The sequence below is a fragment of the Perna viridis genome, chromosome 8, assembly GCF_037379345.1.
Source record: "Perna viridis isolate PV_CMFRI_1.1 ecotype Kerala chromosome 8, ASM3737934v1, whole genome shotgun sequence".
In the NCBI taxonomy this organism is placed as follows: domain Eukaryota; kingdom Metazoa; phylum Mollusca; class Bivalvia; order Mytilida; family Mytilidae; genus Perna; species Perna viridis.
Genome location: NC_142452.1, coordinates 38,852,835 through 38,870,112, shown reverse-complemented (window position 1 = coordinate 38,870,112; position 17,278 = coordinate 38,852,835). Strand labels below are relative to the sequence as shown.

Below are 17,278 nucleotides of genomic sequence, written 5' to 3'. Positions count from 1 at the left end.
TAAACCCCAACAATCAATCAATCAATCAAAGGTCCATGCATGTTTGCTTTTGCTATCATTTGTCACCTTTCTTAAGTTGAGGGGTTAAAGACAACCTTTAAATAATACATGTAACTGGTTAATTGAGCTAACCATAGCTGTCATGACTGCTTTTTAGCATTGTGGGAAAGTCACCAATTTTATATTGTATCCATACTAAAACATAAACGTAACATTCCTTCATATGCTAAAAAATTTGGAACATTTGTTGATAAAATTTGAGTTATTGCCCTTGAATTGTAATATTTAACCAATCTTGGGTTTTGCTTTTATCTGTGAAAAGTTTATCAGCTGTTAAAGGTAAAAATGCACTGTGAAAAGTTGGATGTTTAAACTTTTATATAAATATAAGGATATCATGTTTGGCATTTTTCAGTTCCAATGTAAACGGTGTGGATTAATTGATTTTTTAACTTTCAACTTAAACATTAAACAACTCAATTGAAATCAAAATATTTGGAATTTTTTACAAAACCTTTATACAACAATATCGTTTTAAAAACCATTCATAAATGACTTGCAGAATAACAGAATCAGCTATTGAGAAGGGCATTTGTACGTATTTGTAGTGCCATGGACATTTTGAAATCAAATACATGTACATGTATCTGGTATTTAATAAAAATCGGAACCAAAGGGGTATGGTTGGATGTTGGACCCTCTTCTTTGTTGGAAAATGTTGTGAAGTTTATGCAGTAATGTTCAAACAATAGCCTTTAACCCCTCTGGAACCTCCCTTTTTAAAATATTTGAATCCACCTCTGTTGGTGTACATGCATGTAAGATCTTTACTTATTGTGAGAATATATTCATTATGTTACAATGTTTTGTGAATTATTTTTGTAATTTATTTGATGTGATTCTTGTTACTATATTTTTATGAAGAAAAACAATGTGATTGTAAAAACTGAAAATTCTGTTTCATTTGACCTTTCAAGTATGAACCACCATTAATTCAGAATTCAGAAAGCAAACTTAGCCAGGGAGATATTTATTGATTCACCCTGTCTGTCAGTATGTTTGTCTGTCCATCCGTCCCTCTTTTGTCCATACATATATCTTAATTGCTTGTTAACAACTTCTCCTAAACTGTGCAATGAATTTTGCTGACATTTTGTAAGAATGTTAGACATCATATGTAGCCGGCAAAGGGAGATAATCCAACATAAAAATTTGTATTAGCTCAAATCCTTAGTAACCACTAAACGGATTTTGATTTAATTTTACAGAAAAAATAGGCATTATAGTTACATTTTGATGTGCATGGATGAAGATTGATAATGTAAGGTCCATGCTATTTACTGATTCGCATTAATGTAATTTTTTTTTGGACCTCCAGTTTCAAACTTTTGTTCTGTGACCACATGTAACTTGTGTCAGTAACCTGTGCTGTGGAAAAAAGAATGGATATGTTGAAACACATAAAATGCAACAGCGTATAACCTACATCTAAAATAGTAAATAATTTCACAGATCATCAAAAGGTTTTCAACAAGTGAAACACACCTATAAGTAAACTCTGGAAGGCCACAGCAACAAAAGTTATAAAATCCACAGTAACAGTAAAGATGAGAGTTCTTCAAAATCAAATTAAAAACATTTGACTACGGTTAAGAGCATGAAATCTGCATTTGGGTTTGTATATTAAACTAGTTTTATAAAGCCTTAACCATACCCTTTTAATGAAAGACCAAAAATTAACTGAAATAAACAGACCACAAAATTCACTCAATAATACATGCAATTCTCAAGTGGCACCCAAGACTTTTTTTACGATGCATCAGGCTTAACTGTTAAATATAGTATCCATAAATGTACTGTTCAGGAATCAACCTCTACAGATGTAACAAGCTGTGTCAAGTAGAGTTATATAATAATCTGTTCACATTTATAATTTAAACCTTTAAACTCTTCAAAACATGATTTTTTTTAACTTAGGACTATAGAGAAGTTCTAACAAGGGTCTCATATTTTCTTGCTTGGTCAGTTAATGAATTGGTTCTCAGGCTGTCCCTCATCTCTTCTGGGGATGCCTCATTACCTATTTTATTGCCATATCAATAAAACAAATAGGGCATCTAGTGGGACATTAAATGATACCTGCCATGTTGTGAAACAAATTTAGGGATAAAAGCAAATTAAAATGGCCATTTCTTTTGTGTAAATAATCCAGTCAAACTGAAAGAAAGCACATGGTCTGTATTCTATGATATTCAATAAGTATACAAAGTTTGATAAAGATTCTTTGATATCTTTGAAAGTAGTAATCTGGAAACTGTCACTTGACAGACAGACAGACAGAAAGAGAACCAACTTTTTGGAGGGTATCACATAATACCTTACCACTTTATGTGGCAGGATATAAAAAATTAAAGAAGCAGTCCTCTCATCATTTTTTCTTGCTATGAACAATTTCAAAAACACAACAGAAAGCAATAAAATGAAATGTCCCCTTACTGGTTTTCATGAAAAATGGTCTGAAACCCCCAAAAAAATAACTTTGAAGAGACGGATATGTTTTATTGCTCGCTTCAGATATCAGAGTAATATTTCAAGGCACAACATGTAGAAGTACTTTTGATAGCGAGTTATTTTCACTATAAATATAGCTCAAGGCAGGGACAGCTCTAAGAGTACCATATGTACCATCTTTCGCACACAGGAATAACTTATTTGTCAGATACTCTGACCCTTTGAAAATGTTCTTTTCTCATACCTACAGTACATTGTAATTCAAAACATCTTCTATCTAACATATTTAAGTAGACCAAAACTTTAAATGTACTTTAAATGAAAGAAACCGTTATACTCAAAAATGTGGAACATGATATTAGATGAAAGGCTAATGAAGCATGATATAAAAACTTAGAGGAATTGTGATACGGATTCAAACATGTTTTAAAAAAGATTTTTACTTTTTATATTCTCTAAGGTTGAAGGAATAAAAGATAAATAACATGTCCATTCAACCATAGATGAATTCATTATTTATGGGCATATATAAATACTTCCAGTAGGAATGATTTGGGAATTAGCTTTTTTAATTTTTTAAAATCATTGCTTACCCCAATTTTGAGAGATGGGCTATAGAGTTCAGTTTTCAGCGCATCAATGGGGGTGATACTTATGGTTTATACCCCACTTTTGTTGGAAAATTTGTTGACTTTTTGCAAAATATGAGCAATGATGAGCAGATAAGTCTAAAACCCACCTTTTCAAAATCTGCTCTTTCATCTGTTGATCGTGCTTGGTTTCTGATACATTTGTTGGTTTTGATAAAAAAAAAAAAGACTCAGATATGGTGTGTGACAAGAAAGATATCTATTTACTTTAATGAATATGCAATCTTTAAATGGAGGTTTAATGGAAGCAAAATCACTGTTCTGCTGTTAAACTGGTCTGGTCATTGAAGAATTATGAGTTGTGTCAGAATAATCAAGGGAACCAAGGTTATAGCGGTAATCAAAAGAATGTAATCCAGGGACAAAGACCAGACATGGAAAACAGACATACACAACAAAGAACATAAAGTAACTAAAACCATTATGTGCACATAAACATAAACCAAAAAGGTAGGAAAAGACATAATTCTGACTTGTTCAGAAATCATCTTTTACATGGGCAATTATGTACAATGTAGCAGTATTAAAAAGGGCCGAGCAGCCAATTCTGTTCCATAAACTTGCAGGGAAAATTGCATCATATGTTATTCATATCTTTTGAAGAACAGGGTTGTCACATGACTTCCATATGTTGAGGATCACCATGAAAAACATGTGAAAAAAATATGTTTGAACTATCAGTTTATTCATGAAAAACAAGTACCATTAAATAAAAATCATATGGTAATTAAATGTTTTCCATAGGACTTAATACATGAAAGAGTACAGTTTTCATTTGATTTCGGAAATCATACGCTTTTAAACAAGGTATTTTTTCAATTTGGAATTATTTTCAATTTAAGAAAATAAGAAAAAAAAATGTATGAAAAAAACCCTTATAAGTGGGTTAGTCATGCCATCATGACTATTGGGATTACAGTGTTCTAGGTATCTTATTTCCCATTACCCGGGGCAAGTGAAATTTGGGTCAGGGAAAATTAGGTACTTAGTTACTCTTTCCCATGGCAGGTTGAAAACTTCATATGCTGTAAGGATTTGTTTTCTTAGGAAAGCAGTCATTGACTGCGGGAAAGTTGATTTTATATGGATTTTTTCCGAGGAAATCTCAATTTCTGATAAATCCTAGAACACAGAGTTAGTAAGTTTTCCTTACCTTTTGTAATCTAATTAATCTTAGCCCTTAGCCATGGCGGCATGACTAACCCCCATAGTAAGGGTTAGTTTAATTAAAATACCTCGGTTTTTTACCTGTTTTAATATGCACAAAAACAAATATTTCCACATTAGTCAAACATATGATAAACATAAAATCTAAAACGATAGCAAGTTGCTTATGGAAATTTCTCTTTTCAAGGAGCTGAAGATGTAGACTGTTTCTCTTTATTTTTCAAAATGAAAACTAAGCCGTCGTTTGGCATCTGTGTCATGGTAGAACAACATCAGAAACATCACGTCACTTTCGACAAAGGAGATTTTATAGACAATGCGATGCAAGCACACAACAACCAATCACCTCTGTCTATTTCAGCCAACTTGAATCTCTCCAGAGATGAGAAATATTTTTCTCACACTGGTCAAGAAGTAAGAAAATCTATTAAAAATTAGTGTTTCAATTTTCCTGTAAATAACTATGGTATTTAAACTCTATTGGTTTTAAAAACCAATTATGACGAAAATCTTGTGGAAAATTTATATTACAAGCAAAGGCCTGTTGGGCAAAATACAAAGATGTTAGTACTATTTTAAATCAATAAAATAAACAAAAAAATTCTGAATCAACATTTATTATTTCACTGAAAAACAGTGAAACAACATGGATTTCATTACAACAATAGATCTATGTAAACCAAATAAAAATAATTCATAAATTTATACCACAACGTTAGCATGTAAATATGATATGATGAAATATTTTATTGTGAATATGTGAGAAAACAGCTGTACTATGTAAACAACTTTTAAGTACTTCTCCGTCTAAGAATCAGGCAAAATAATATATAGGGTGTAGCACATGAAGGAAAAAACGCAGAGATTTTATTGCATTAACCAATTAATTATACCTTATAACCACCAGAAATAACCATCAAAGTGTTTGTAAAATTTGCCTTTTTAAGATATTAATAGGTCAAATTTAGCTGAAATGCACTACTGAAAAATGACAGGAAAATTTTCTCTCATTCTTTCCCTATATAAGCAGTCAAAAAATATCTACGTCACAGATGCTTCAGTCTAAACTTAAAAAGTTTTTTGGTTGTTTTCTAGACGTACTGAATATATTTTAGGAAAAAATGACTAGTTTGGGGAAAATGATGTGCCACCCACTGCCTGATTCTTACACAGAATGGTACTTAAGTAGCAGTCTTCATAATAAAAATCAGACAAGAGGCAATTCATGCACGTAAAAAACACGCTGAATTAAATTTATTTTTAACTCAGAAACAGTTATAGATCACATAACCACTCGAAGTCCTTTGTTTTTTGCTCTTTCGAGATAAGCATTTCATAATCCAGTATGAAATTGGCACTTTGCAAAAGTTACTGTTCTTGATTTGGTATGGTACGATTGATTTTTGTAGATGTACGTTTCTAAAAAATGTAGATCTATATCCAGAAAGTACTATCATTTCTTAAAAACATAGCCTATTTACACTGAAAAAGTACTTTCTTTGGTGGGTTTTTCTACACCATGAATCACCTCTGCCATAGCTACTGGAACTTCAACATTTCTCGGTACAAATTGTGTTGCTGCTTTCAATATTAACTATATAATAACAATAGTCATAGAGTTTTATTAAAAAAAATTGTAAACATTAATAGTTTGATAGTAGTATATTTTATGGGTAGCAATACTTTATTAAGTATTCCCAGAAAAACAATTTTTTAACAGAAAGAAGGGAAGGCAGGCAGGTCCTTCCTTATGCTTGTAAGGTTGAAAAAATAGAACCCCACTCACCCCCATTCTACACCCCCCCCCCTCACCCCCCAAAAAAATTTCAGAATTTCTGGATCTGCCACTTTGAAGTATCTCAGTAGCTCTTTTTTGCAACAATGTTACCAGTGATCATTACTGTATGTTATGCAATGGCAAAGATGTTTTCATGTACAGAGACATAGAAGGGGAAGGGAGCTAGTTTGAAAAGTTTGGCTGATTATATAGAAAAAAAATGAAAATTACTGAACTCCCCTGCCCCAAATTTCTGAATCTCCCACTGATTAATATACAATGTAACATCATTGATCTTTTACTGACAAACATCCACTTTCAAATACTTATTTTAAATCTGATAAATATATGTTTTTTAAGATTTCACAAAAAAAGTTAAATAGTCAGTTTTTAGCCAGATTTCCAACATATCTCGTTTCAAAATAAAGTGTTTAAAAATGTGGCAAGTTTTCACAGAAACAAGAATAATAGTCATTTTTCAGCTTTATATCATTTTTCTATTATTTCTATATAAAGCAATCTCAATGAGGATGCCATACTGTCTAGACAGTAACCATTACATTTTTTTTATTCTATTTCCATATTTGTCTCATTTGATAGGAAAACACTTACTTCCACAATTATGACAATATTTTGATTACTACATTTTGTCCACTTATCACTCAATCATCCTATACGTCCCCAATCAACACAATTATTCTATGAAATTAAAAAGCAATCTTAGGCAAGAATTGAAAAAATGTCATAATTTTATTGTAAAAATTGAAGAAATAGAGATGGTCAGGGTGTCTATCTATTCATAAATGATCTGAATGCTAGATATAAAAAAAAACCCTAATTCAGTGTCAGTCTTAGTAAGAATCAAGCAGTCGGTGAAACGTGGTATGAAATAATCCACCACTTTTACAGTGTAATTTGACTGTTTGTTCCATCAGGATCAGAAATAAAGACTAGAATTTTCAAATGTATCATAACTTCATTAATGACCGTTTCAGGGGCAGATAACTCTATTAAAAGTCTCATTGAAAAAATCCAAACATATCCAGAGATGCAGAGATCAAATATTTATTATTTAAATTGGGGAGACTTCCTGTAGGGAAGTATGTTGTCAGATCTACATTTGTTTTTGGCATGCAATTTTTATATTTTTCCTTGTTTGTCTGATTCTTATTAAGACTTGTACCCAACAAATTATTTACAATGAATTTCAATGCTATTGCCAGTCTATCCAATTATTTGCAATAAATACTAATATTTACTAATTAACATATATTCCTATACTTTGGAACAAATTAATTTCTACAAATATAAACACTTTAAGCCTATGATGAAATTGAAAATACCTCACTTAAACATGTATGGAAGATACTACGATACTGCATTCAAATAAAAACATCATATAAGGTATAAATGCTTTTCAAAATCTTTAACTTTTTACTGTAAACCAACTAGTTTTTGCAAGTGGTTTATTTTCCTTATTGCTGGATAAAGCAAAATAAACATAGAAACAAATTGCTGCGTATAAATCTTTTTAAGACAGAATACATATCTGAGAGAGTGTTAGATGTGAAATTAAATGAAATCATAAAATATAAAAATAAGTATCCATATAAATAAATTGGGAAAGAATATACCAAAATTAATAAGTCTCACTAATATGAAAGATCATGGCATCTGCAAGATACTACAAATAAATAAATAATACAAGTTAATGTTATTCATAATTTTAAGGAGGTATCCCTAAGGTAAGGGACACAACTCTCACAAATCATTTGAACATTTGTATTCATCATTTAACATCAGTCTCATGTAAGCAACAAAGTAACTTGGATTGATTTCATTCTGTTTCAAGTGAAAGCTTGATAGACTTTGGTGAAATTGAATATGATACAAGCATTTCACTGATCTCAAGAGTTATGTACCTTACCCTAAGTCTACCACCTTAACTTACTTGGCCTAGCCAAACTTTCAAAATTAAATAAAAATCCTCAATAAAATGATTACCAGGTACAGTCTACAATTCCCTTCCACAGTTTTAATGTTCATTTTACATTTTAAAGTTGAAAAATATTGCATGCTTGGAAACCTTTTTTACTATATATATTCTTTAATTCCTTCATCACAACAGCACAATTTTATTTTAACACCTTCTTTTTTTCTTTTTGAGATTTTATGAATTTTGCTCACTTGCATAATTTTCCTAAAAAAAAATCTGAAAACAAGATTCCAAATTTTGAAAACTTGAATACTGGTAAAATTTGACAGCAATTTACTAAATAGTTTTCCTGGAAGTCAATTGTTATGCATAGAGAAATAAAATATAGATTAGTTTCGTTTCTTCTAAGGAACATATCAGCACTTCAGTGTAAGTGTTTATAAGAATCAGATAAAATGGGAAAAATCAGAAACATGCATGTTAAAACCTCACCAATCTGACAATGTAATATCACTTGAGGATACTTTCTCTAAAGACCATTATTTGACCTCTGCATCACTGGCCTTGCACAGAAATTTTTCAATAGAATGTTAGAAAAATGAGGTTTTTGACAAAGTTCTCTGCCCTTGAAATGTTCATTTTCAGTGCATTTCAATATAACTGTAACTCAATGGTGCAGCATGATGTGGAAAATCTTGTCTGTTTTCCTTGATTCTGATGGTGCAAATAGTCAAATTACACTACCATAATGATGGGTTTTTTCATACCATGTTTCATCTACTGCCTGATTCTTACAGGGACTAATACCTAAATGTTATAAATGTATAACATGAACCCTGTCTAAACTGTTACCCTTTGGACAGAAAAAAAATGTTTGGTTTGGATAAGTGTTCAGTGTTCAGTTTACCACGATTCAAAATATGTTTAAAATTGATAAAAATCTTAAAATGTGTCTCATTTTGACATTGTTTTTCAATTTTGTCAGGGTTCAGTTTAGACAAGTTTCATTGTATCATGTACATTATATATTAAGACAAATTTACCATTATTACCTTAAAATAAATGGGAACAAAAAAGGATACTTCTTTTTAAAGACAAAAGATTTTTAAGGAGGTAGACCTAGGGTAAGGAACACAACTATTACAAAGCATTGGAACGTTTGTATTCAGCATTTTACATCAGTCTCATGTAAGCATCAAAGTAACTTGGACTGATTTCATACTGTTTCAAATGAAAGCTTGATAGGCTTTGGTGAAATTGAATATGATACAAACATATCATTGATTTTAAGAGTTATGTCCCTTACCCTAGGTCTACCTCCTTAAATTGGTCTGATAGAAGAGTTTGCATTTCCATATAAATCTCTACACGTATCTGTAGTGGCAAGCACCATGTTTAAAACAGATTCTCCTACAGTAATGAGTTGGTTACATCATTTCTCCATTCTCCATGGTGAAATTAAGATTTCCAACATGGGAGCTCAGGCAAACATATTAAAATCTTAGTTTTACCATAGATAGAAAGCTCACATGCTGAAAAATTAATTTTAACATAAAGTATGGAGAAAAATATAAATTGTGAATAGGCTGAAGACTCCAGTTTTCCAATGAAATGTACTAAAAAAAATGGTATGAAATCTCATGCTGAAATTTAATCACCATCCGGTAGTTAAAAAGTCACATGCATTTTCAATCTCCAGCTTAGAATAGGAGAAAAAATGTCACATATTTCTAAGAGAAATTAATTAAATTAAAGGAATTTATTAAAGTTGTAAGAATAACTCTGCCTACTCGCAACTTAACCTTTGGCCAACTTATTTTTAAAATTTCAAGGTTGGATATTTCCAAGGGGAGGTAATCAAAAAAAAAATATTCATAATTCAAGTTGAGACATAAAACCCTCATATAGAACAAAGAAAAAAAAACAAAACATGAATGATTTTTCGATCACATAAAACAACTTCACAACATACATGTAAACTTGATTATGATATAATTAATATAATAACGACCTGAGATTACATCAATGATTGTGTAGTTCAATTACTTCAGAACAGACCATTTTTGTCGAGAGGGGGCCAGGGATTTTTTGTTGAGAAATAATTTTTTTTCATTCATTTTGAGTTCAGCAGCAACCAGTTTTAATTTTTTTTTTTATTTTAATGGGAAAAATAATGAAATGTGATTTTTTTTGTCCATTGCTGAGTAAATATTTTGGGCAAAAATTTGTGATCAATTATTTTTCTAAAAAAAACCCTAGCCCTCTCCCACCCTAATAATAAAATGGTTGGTGCCTCACTACAATAAAAGCTGTATATATGTCAGTTTTCAATTAAGTTCTACACTCCTCCAGTTTTTAACCTGAAAACTAATATTAAAGTATAAGTAAGGGGAAATAACTCTTCACACAATCTAACTTTTTTGGCAATGGAATTGGTTCCTTTTGAAAATACAAAAGAATTTGTTCCCCTTTTATCTTACTGTAGATTTTCTTTCTTTCTTTCTTTTTTTTTATGTAGTAAGATTATACTAATTGAGCAGCTAACTGCGCTCATTTCCCATATCACTATTTTGTTGTTGAAGTCTGATTGACCCACGCGTGGATTGACAATTATAATGGAAAACTACACTATTATATTACATTAATAGGAAAACGTCTGCAGACAACAACAGTGCAATAACTGTATGTGATCACATATTTTATGGTGGATTTCTTTTCAGGAATAAATAATACAAATGTGATTCACTTCTTAATTGGTTTCTGGAATTCTATATCACTATCATCACTTTCTCCCATTGAAATTAAAGTCTCCCCATTGGAACCAGTCTTTATCAATCTTTTCATACTATATCCCTCCTCTCTGTATGAATGGAATTTTTTATGATAAAAAGCAACACAGCTGCCAATTCCAAGCATGATTAAGAAATCTATCCCACAATGCCATGTAAAGTACATTGTCACCATTAAAAATTCAGCATGATCGTCAGGCTTCCATTTTTCTGCCAATGGATTTGGATTGTACAAAATAAATCCTATTTGCCAAAACCAAGTTCCTTGAACAAGGAAAAAGTATGTTCTTGATAAGGCTGTCAAAATATTGTTGCGATATTTCATTTCTAAAATTAAACTTATGCAGTTAAACACCACAGCATATATTAACAAAGTATGGATTTGAACGTCTAGCATAGTACGACCATGTAGATGAAAATGGAAGAGTATACCCTCAACACCTAGCGCAAGAAGCAAAACAACATAATCTAAATCTTTAGGAATCGGTGCTTTACAGTACAGTAGAAGATCAATAACGCCTGTGAATCCGAAAAAGAAAAACATTGTGGCATGTTGTGCATTTCCTGGTGTAGTAAACTTGTGCACAGTAAAGTTGTATCCTGTATAAATTTCTAAAAATATTCCCACTGAGGCAAGAAACAGTTTGAAGAATGGCTCAATAGGAAACTCTTGTTTGTTCCTGCACTGACAAAGCAGTTGATACGTTGGTGTAGATTTGAAGCGAGTGTTTCTCCGGAGACATGTATAATATCTGTTAAACATCTGTACAGTCCACCATAGGGAAAATACAATGAAGAAAGACCCTGGTAAGGCATGGCCACCAAAGTTACCCATGGTCTGAAAAAGAAAATAAAACAGAAAAAAGTTATCAAACATCTGAACAGCTCACCTTAGGGAAAATGCAATGAAGAAAGACCCTTGTAAGGCATGTATTTTATCTCAAGGATATTTTCTCATGCTAAGTCATGGGTTATTTTGCTCATGGATATTTTTTCTCATCCCAAGATATGGGTATTTTATCTCAAGGATACTTTTCTCATGCCACTCATAGGTTTTTTGTCTTATGTAAATTTTTTTCTCATGCTATTAGTCATGGGTATTTTGTCTCATGTATATTTTTTCTCATGCTAAGTCATGGGTATTCTTTCTCATGCCGAGCCCTAGTTATTTTGTCTCATGGGTATTTTTCTCATGTGAGTCATGGGTATTCTTTCTCATACCTTGTCCTAAGTATTTCGTCCCACTGATATTATTTTCATGCCGAGTCCTAGGTATTTTGTCTCATTGATATTTTTCTCGTGGGTACTTTGTGTTATTTCCGTTACTAGAATTAATACCACGTTAGGTGAACAGAATATTTAGATAAAAAGACCACTGAACAAGTTAAAATATCAGGTCATATACCTTACTATCAGAATGAAATGGTAATTTCTCAAATATCAACACATACAGCTTTGATACAAATTATACAGTCATAACTATAGAATACTCAGTTTCTAATAAATGGGCAAATCAAGTTTGCTATACTTAGAAACAAAGCAACTGATTATTTTCTATATATCCAGTTTGAAAATATTATGAATATGCTGGTATCGCTTTCTAAAATCAAAAGTAACACTTTGATTGGCAGTAATCCATCATATCTCTGTTTGCAGAGGTTTTTGAGACAAGTATATTTACAACAGGAAAACACATGCATTTTGATGATTTTTATTATACCGTACATAAATGTGTATTTGTCAATCTAGCAATAGTTGTATAATTACTGGCACATTATGTTAGTCTCCATAGGGTGCTGGTCTCTTATGTTTTATGTTTTATGTTTTTTATTTTTTATTTTTCATTATAATATTATGTCTACAATAATGATCTGTAATTGCCATTAAAAGGGTGTCATTTTGGGGATCTCCAATAAAGTTTTAAAGGGCATGGTATATTTTAAGAGTTTATATGGAACTTAAAATATGGAAAAAAAGTGGGAACAATCCTACCTGCATGAAATTTAGTGGCCATGTTTATAAAGCCCTATTTATCAGTTTATTCAATGTGTCATAGTTTTCTTTTCCTTATTACTTTACCCTTAATTGACATTTTATGAGCAACTTGGCAGGTGTTTCAGTAGAAAAGTTACCTTACCATGCTCCCATCTTAGTGGAGTCCCGAGTTGCTCATTTACTTTTGTACGTATTATTTTAGTTATTTTATATTTATTGTGTGTGACTGTTTTCCCTGTCTGGTCCTGGTCCTTGGATTATATTCTTTTGATTTCTGCTAGAATCCTGCTTCCCTTGATTACTCTTCAAGGGACATGACAGTCAATGTCCATGGCTCGATTAAGACTATGTTTTATTGTAAGTACTTTTGAACTGTGACTCTTCAATAAATCAAGACACCACAGTGTGGATTCATACGGAGGCCACATACCCTCCTAAACAATATATGCACAAAATCTTGATTTTTCAAAAATTCCACACCCAAAATTTCCCTTCCTTGCTTTGCTCTGCCCTTAATTCTATTTACCCTCCCCCTAGACTGAAATCCTGGATCTGCCATTTATACCATAGTTATAATCTAACTATTTACTATTCATTAGTTTAATTCTTCTTCACTGTCAGATGAGTTTTCATCTTGACCATCAGTTTTAAGTGATAAGGCAGAAAATCAATATATTCCTTGAAGATTGTGTTGTCAATGCTAACACTTTGTGATAATATGGTAACTGCCTATATATAATAGGTGTCACCAGCAGCTGATTTTCTGACACATTTCTTTTGTTATTATATGATCTGTCAAAAATAACCTAATGGAGAAGGAAAGAAAGGCCTGATTTAAAATAAAAAAAAAAGTCATATCTATAAATGTTCCTTGTAATTTACTTGAAAAGTTATTTGACACTTTGGTAATACCTGTTATTCTTTATGGAAGTGAGGTCTGGGGAGCTGGAAAAACTTTCAGTGACTCTGACCCATATGAACACTTACATTTGAAATTCATAAAAGAAATCCTTGGAGTAAATAGTAAAACTACAAACATTGCATTCTTAGCAGAGCTGAACAGAACATCTCTACACCTAAAAGTTCAATTGAATATGATTACATTTTTAAACCATATCCTTAACTCCCCTGATACACTTGTCTACGAAATGTTCAGAGAAGTTAAAAACAACAACTTGTGGATGTCCCATGTAAAAAATATACTAAATAAATTAGGGTTCAGTCATCTTAACTTACAACTTAATAAGCTTCAATTTTATATCAAAAGAATCGAACAAAGACTACACGATCAGTTTAAGCAAAATTTAGTAGGCTCAATAGCTATGAGTGAAAAACTGTCATTTTTCCGTAAATTTTTTTATTCCATCTAAAAGAACCCCATATATTGATTTATGTAAATCTAAAATAGAAAGATCCATCATCAGTAAATTTCGTTTGAGTGCACATGCACTAGAAATAGAAAGGGGTCGGTACAAAAAAATACAGAGAAAAAAAACGTATTTGTAAATCGTGTGATAGTGGGAACATAGAGGATGAATATCATTTCTTCTCGGTGTGCACCAACTACATACCGCAAAGAAATCAATACAGAATGCAATTGGACAATCATGATTTAATTTCTTCATCAAAACGTCGGCTGACACCAAGAGACATAGCATACATATATTAAACAGTAGCTCTATAGAAATACTAAAAATAACTATCAAATTCATGAATGTTGGAATGTTGGAATCGAAGGTCAATTTAATTTAACAGGAATTATACTAATACATAACGTTAAAACTACAGATTAATCTGTTTTGATCAGATTTACACCACTGTCGCACCATGGTCACAAATTTAGTTTATATGTAATGTGTATTACATTGTTCTGTTTTTGTTCATGACATAACCATTTACTGTAAATGTGTTTGAGCAAATAAAATTGTCTATTGTCTATGATAAATACAAGACAACACAGAATTATCAAGAATTACATTGTGGATGAACTAAAATTGTTTTTAGTCCTCCATTTCATTTCTAAAAGGTACCTAAAATTTCTTTAAAGACATATCTTAAATTTTTAAAATAATGTTTTAAACAGAAATAAATTACCAGTACATGTATTATACAGTAAATCCACAGGTGTCAAACATCTGATGAAACCTCATTACACGAAACAAACAAAGTAAACACTGTAGAACATCATATCCTTACCACAACTATATATAAACCAATATTTAAATATTTAAACCACTGTAAATTAAAAAATTCAATACATACGTGACAGGAGGAGCATGGACTGCTATTTAAAGAATAGCAAAGTATTGATTTCAGGGGAGGTAAATCAAAACACCAATCCCTTTGCAACTTCTCTTAATTCAATATCCTGATTGCATGATGACATACCTTGTACTATTACCTCAGTTTCATAGGGTATTAAAATGTAATACCAGTACATAGAATTGATTAGTAATAAAACTTCCATATTATACTGAACATGCTCTGGGGTCAAAATATAGAATGAAGGATCAATAAGGACCTCCTATAAAATCAGCTAATGGGCTTATTTACATTACGAAGTTTATTAGATCAGTAAAAGTTATTGGATCTGAGATTTTATTGACTTTTACTATAAAGCAAAGGACTTCCTGCTCAGTGTCACCGTCAAATGGTATTTCAATATACTTTTATCTAAATCCACCCGAAAATCCGTCATTTTATAATATGTCCAAGATTAATAAATTAATGCTATTATCTATATAAAAACAACTTAATTATAGAAATACATGTACTTACTGAAGTTAAATAACAATTGATGTAACAACTATGCCAACATTTAGATTATTATAAATAATTTAAATTAATTACTAGATCTAGTCTGAAACCTAAGTTCTGGGACATCAATTTATTGTTAATACAGGTGTAATGCAACGCAAAAGTATCAGTAAACCACTTTTACTGAGGTAATTATTTTAAAAATTGATGACATAGCATATATTCACTTCAGTACCTTTGTTAACTATGCACATAAAAGGTAACCCTATTGAAAATTTAAACTAGATTAACAATTTGTAAAATGAGAAATTCATGAAAATGAGTAAAGACCCAAATGATTTCTCATAAAATATTGGCTGTTGGTATACGAGAGTTGAATGTAATTTATAAAAATAAAAGAGTGAAATTATTCAAAAACATAACAGTTTTCAAATATCCAATTGCAATTTTTCAATATGTTCCTCGTTGTTACTAATTCAAAATTTCCATCATTCTATACACACAAATATTTAGTGTTTAAGTAAGCACATACCTCTTAAGATAATCAACGTCTGTGATATTACATCCAAACATCCACTACGTACATACCACTTGTTTTAAAACAACAAAAGAGGAGAACAATCATTCAGTCAATTAAAGGCCTGTGGTGAACATTATACAAACAAATTAAGATCCTAAGATTACCGAGAAATCATTGATATATCAAAATTTTAATCTATAGACGGCCTCGAACTTTTTTGACATGTACATTCATGAATACCTGTGTCAAAGGTGTTAATTCAGTTATCTCCTAGGAAAAACGAATAAAATAATTTCATTTTAAAATTCATAGAAAAAATTTATGCCTTGTCATTGTTAAAATTTCACTAAATAAAATGAAATTCTTTTTTCACTAACTCTAAGGCTTTGTATACAGTTGTGTGATCTAATGAAGAAAAAGACATATTGTCAGGTAACACAAATATTTTAAATACTACTTATATAATTACTGTAACTGGTACCCAAATCTGCAATAAATAAATTCACTGACTGTATCAATACCTATTGTAGATATATAATAAATACCTGTACAGTAACCTCACATTATGCCATATCACATGGCCAGAGGGATTTAAGTAGCACTCCAGCTAAGGATCATGCAAAACGTGATTCATGGGTAAAAAGCCTACATATTTTCATTTTTGATATTTTTGTTTGAAATGTCATAGTAAACAGAAATAAACATGTGGTTTTTCATATAAACTGTGTTCTTAGGAGATAAAAATTATATAGAATGCACTGTAGATTTAAAAATTAAGGGAGATTACTCTGTAAATGGCGCTCAAATACAATAGAATCTACTGTATTTTCAAAATGTCGATTATCTCCTATGAGCAGGCAGATTTGAATAAACTACACATTTCATAGAATAGACCCATAAAACAACTTAATTACAAAAATAAAAATATGTAGCCTTTTTTGAGGTGTGTCACATTTTTTTAGATTTTGCATGATTCTTACAAAGACATTTACTTAAACACATCCAGTGAACCATAACTTGTATTTAAACAACTACAGTGAAATCTGCCTAAATTCTTTTTGGACTTAGAGATTGTTCAGTTAGGCCAAAAAAATAATAGACTTGTTTCCTGCTACCAGCAAGAAAAAAAAATAGGTAGATAGGGAAATTATTTTACTTTTAAAAAACATTTTATAT

General features: G+C 31.0%; 1 protein-coding gene across 5 annotated transcripts; it reads right to left on the bottom strand.

Moving 5' to 3' along the window:
* Nucleotides 1-4,929: 4,929 nt before the first annotated feature.
* Nucleotides 4,930-16,576, bottom strand: LOC148610429 (transmembrane protein 45B-like). 5 transcript variants are annotated; one of them, XM_088543263.1, is made up of 3 exons: nucleotides 16,560-16,576; nucleotides 16,115-16,172; nucleotides 4,930-11,668 (listed from the first exon to the last, which is right to left on the bottom strand). In XM_088543263.1, exon 3 carries the CDS (start codon nucleotides 11,663-11,665, stop codon nucleotides 10,784-10,786), a length of 882 nt encoding a protein of 293 aa, XP_088399389.1. In that variant the 5' UTR covers nucleotides 11,666-11,668; nucleotides 16,115-16,172; nucleotides 16,560-16,576; the 3' UTR covers nucleotides 4,930-10,783. The 5 variants fall into 5 exon arrangements, with proteins under 5 accessions (XP_088399389.1, XP_088399388.1, XP_088399391.1 ...); XM_088543262.1 differs by lacking the exon at nucleotides 16,560-16,576 and having other exon boundaries at nucleotides 16,115-16,509; XM_088543265.1 differs by lacking the exons at nucleotides 16,115-16,172; nucleotides 16,560-16,576 and adding an exon at nucleotides 15,088-15,210.
* Nucleotides 16,577-17,278: the final 702 nt, after the last annotated feature.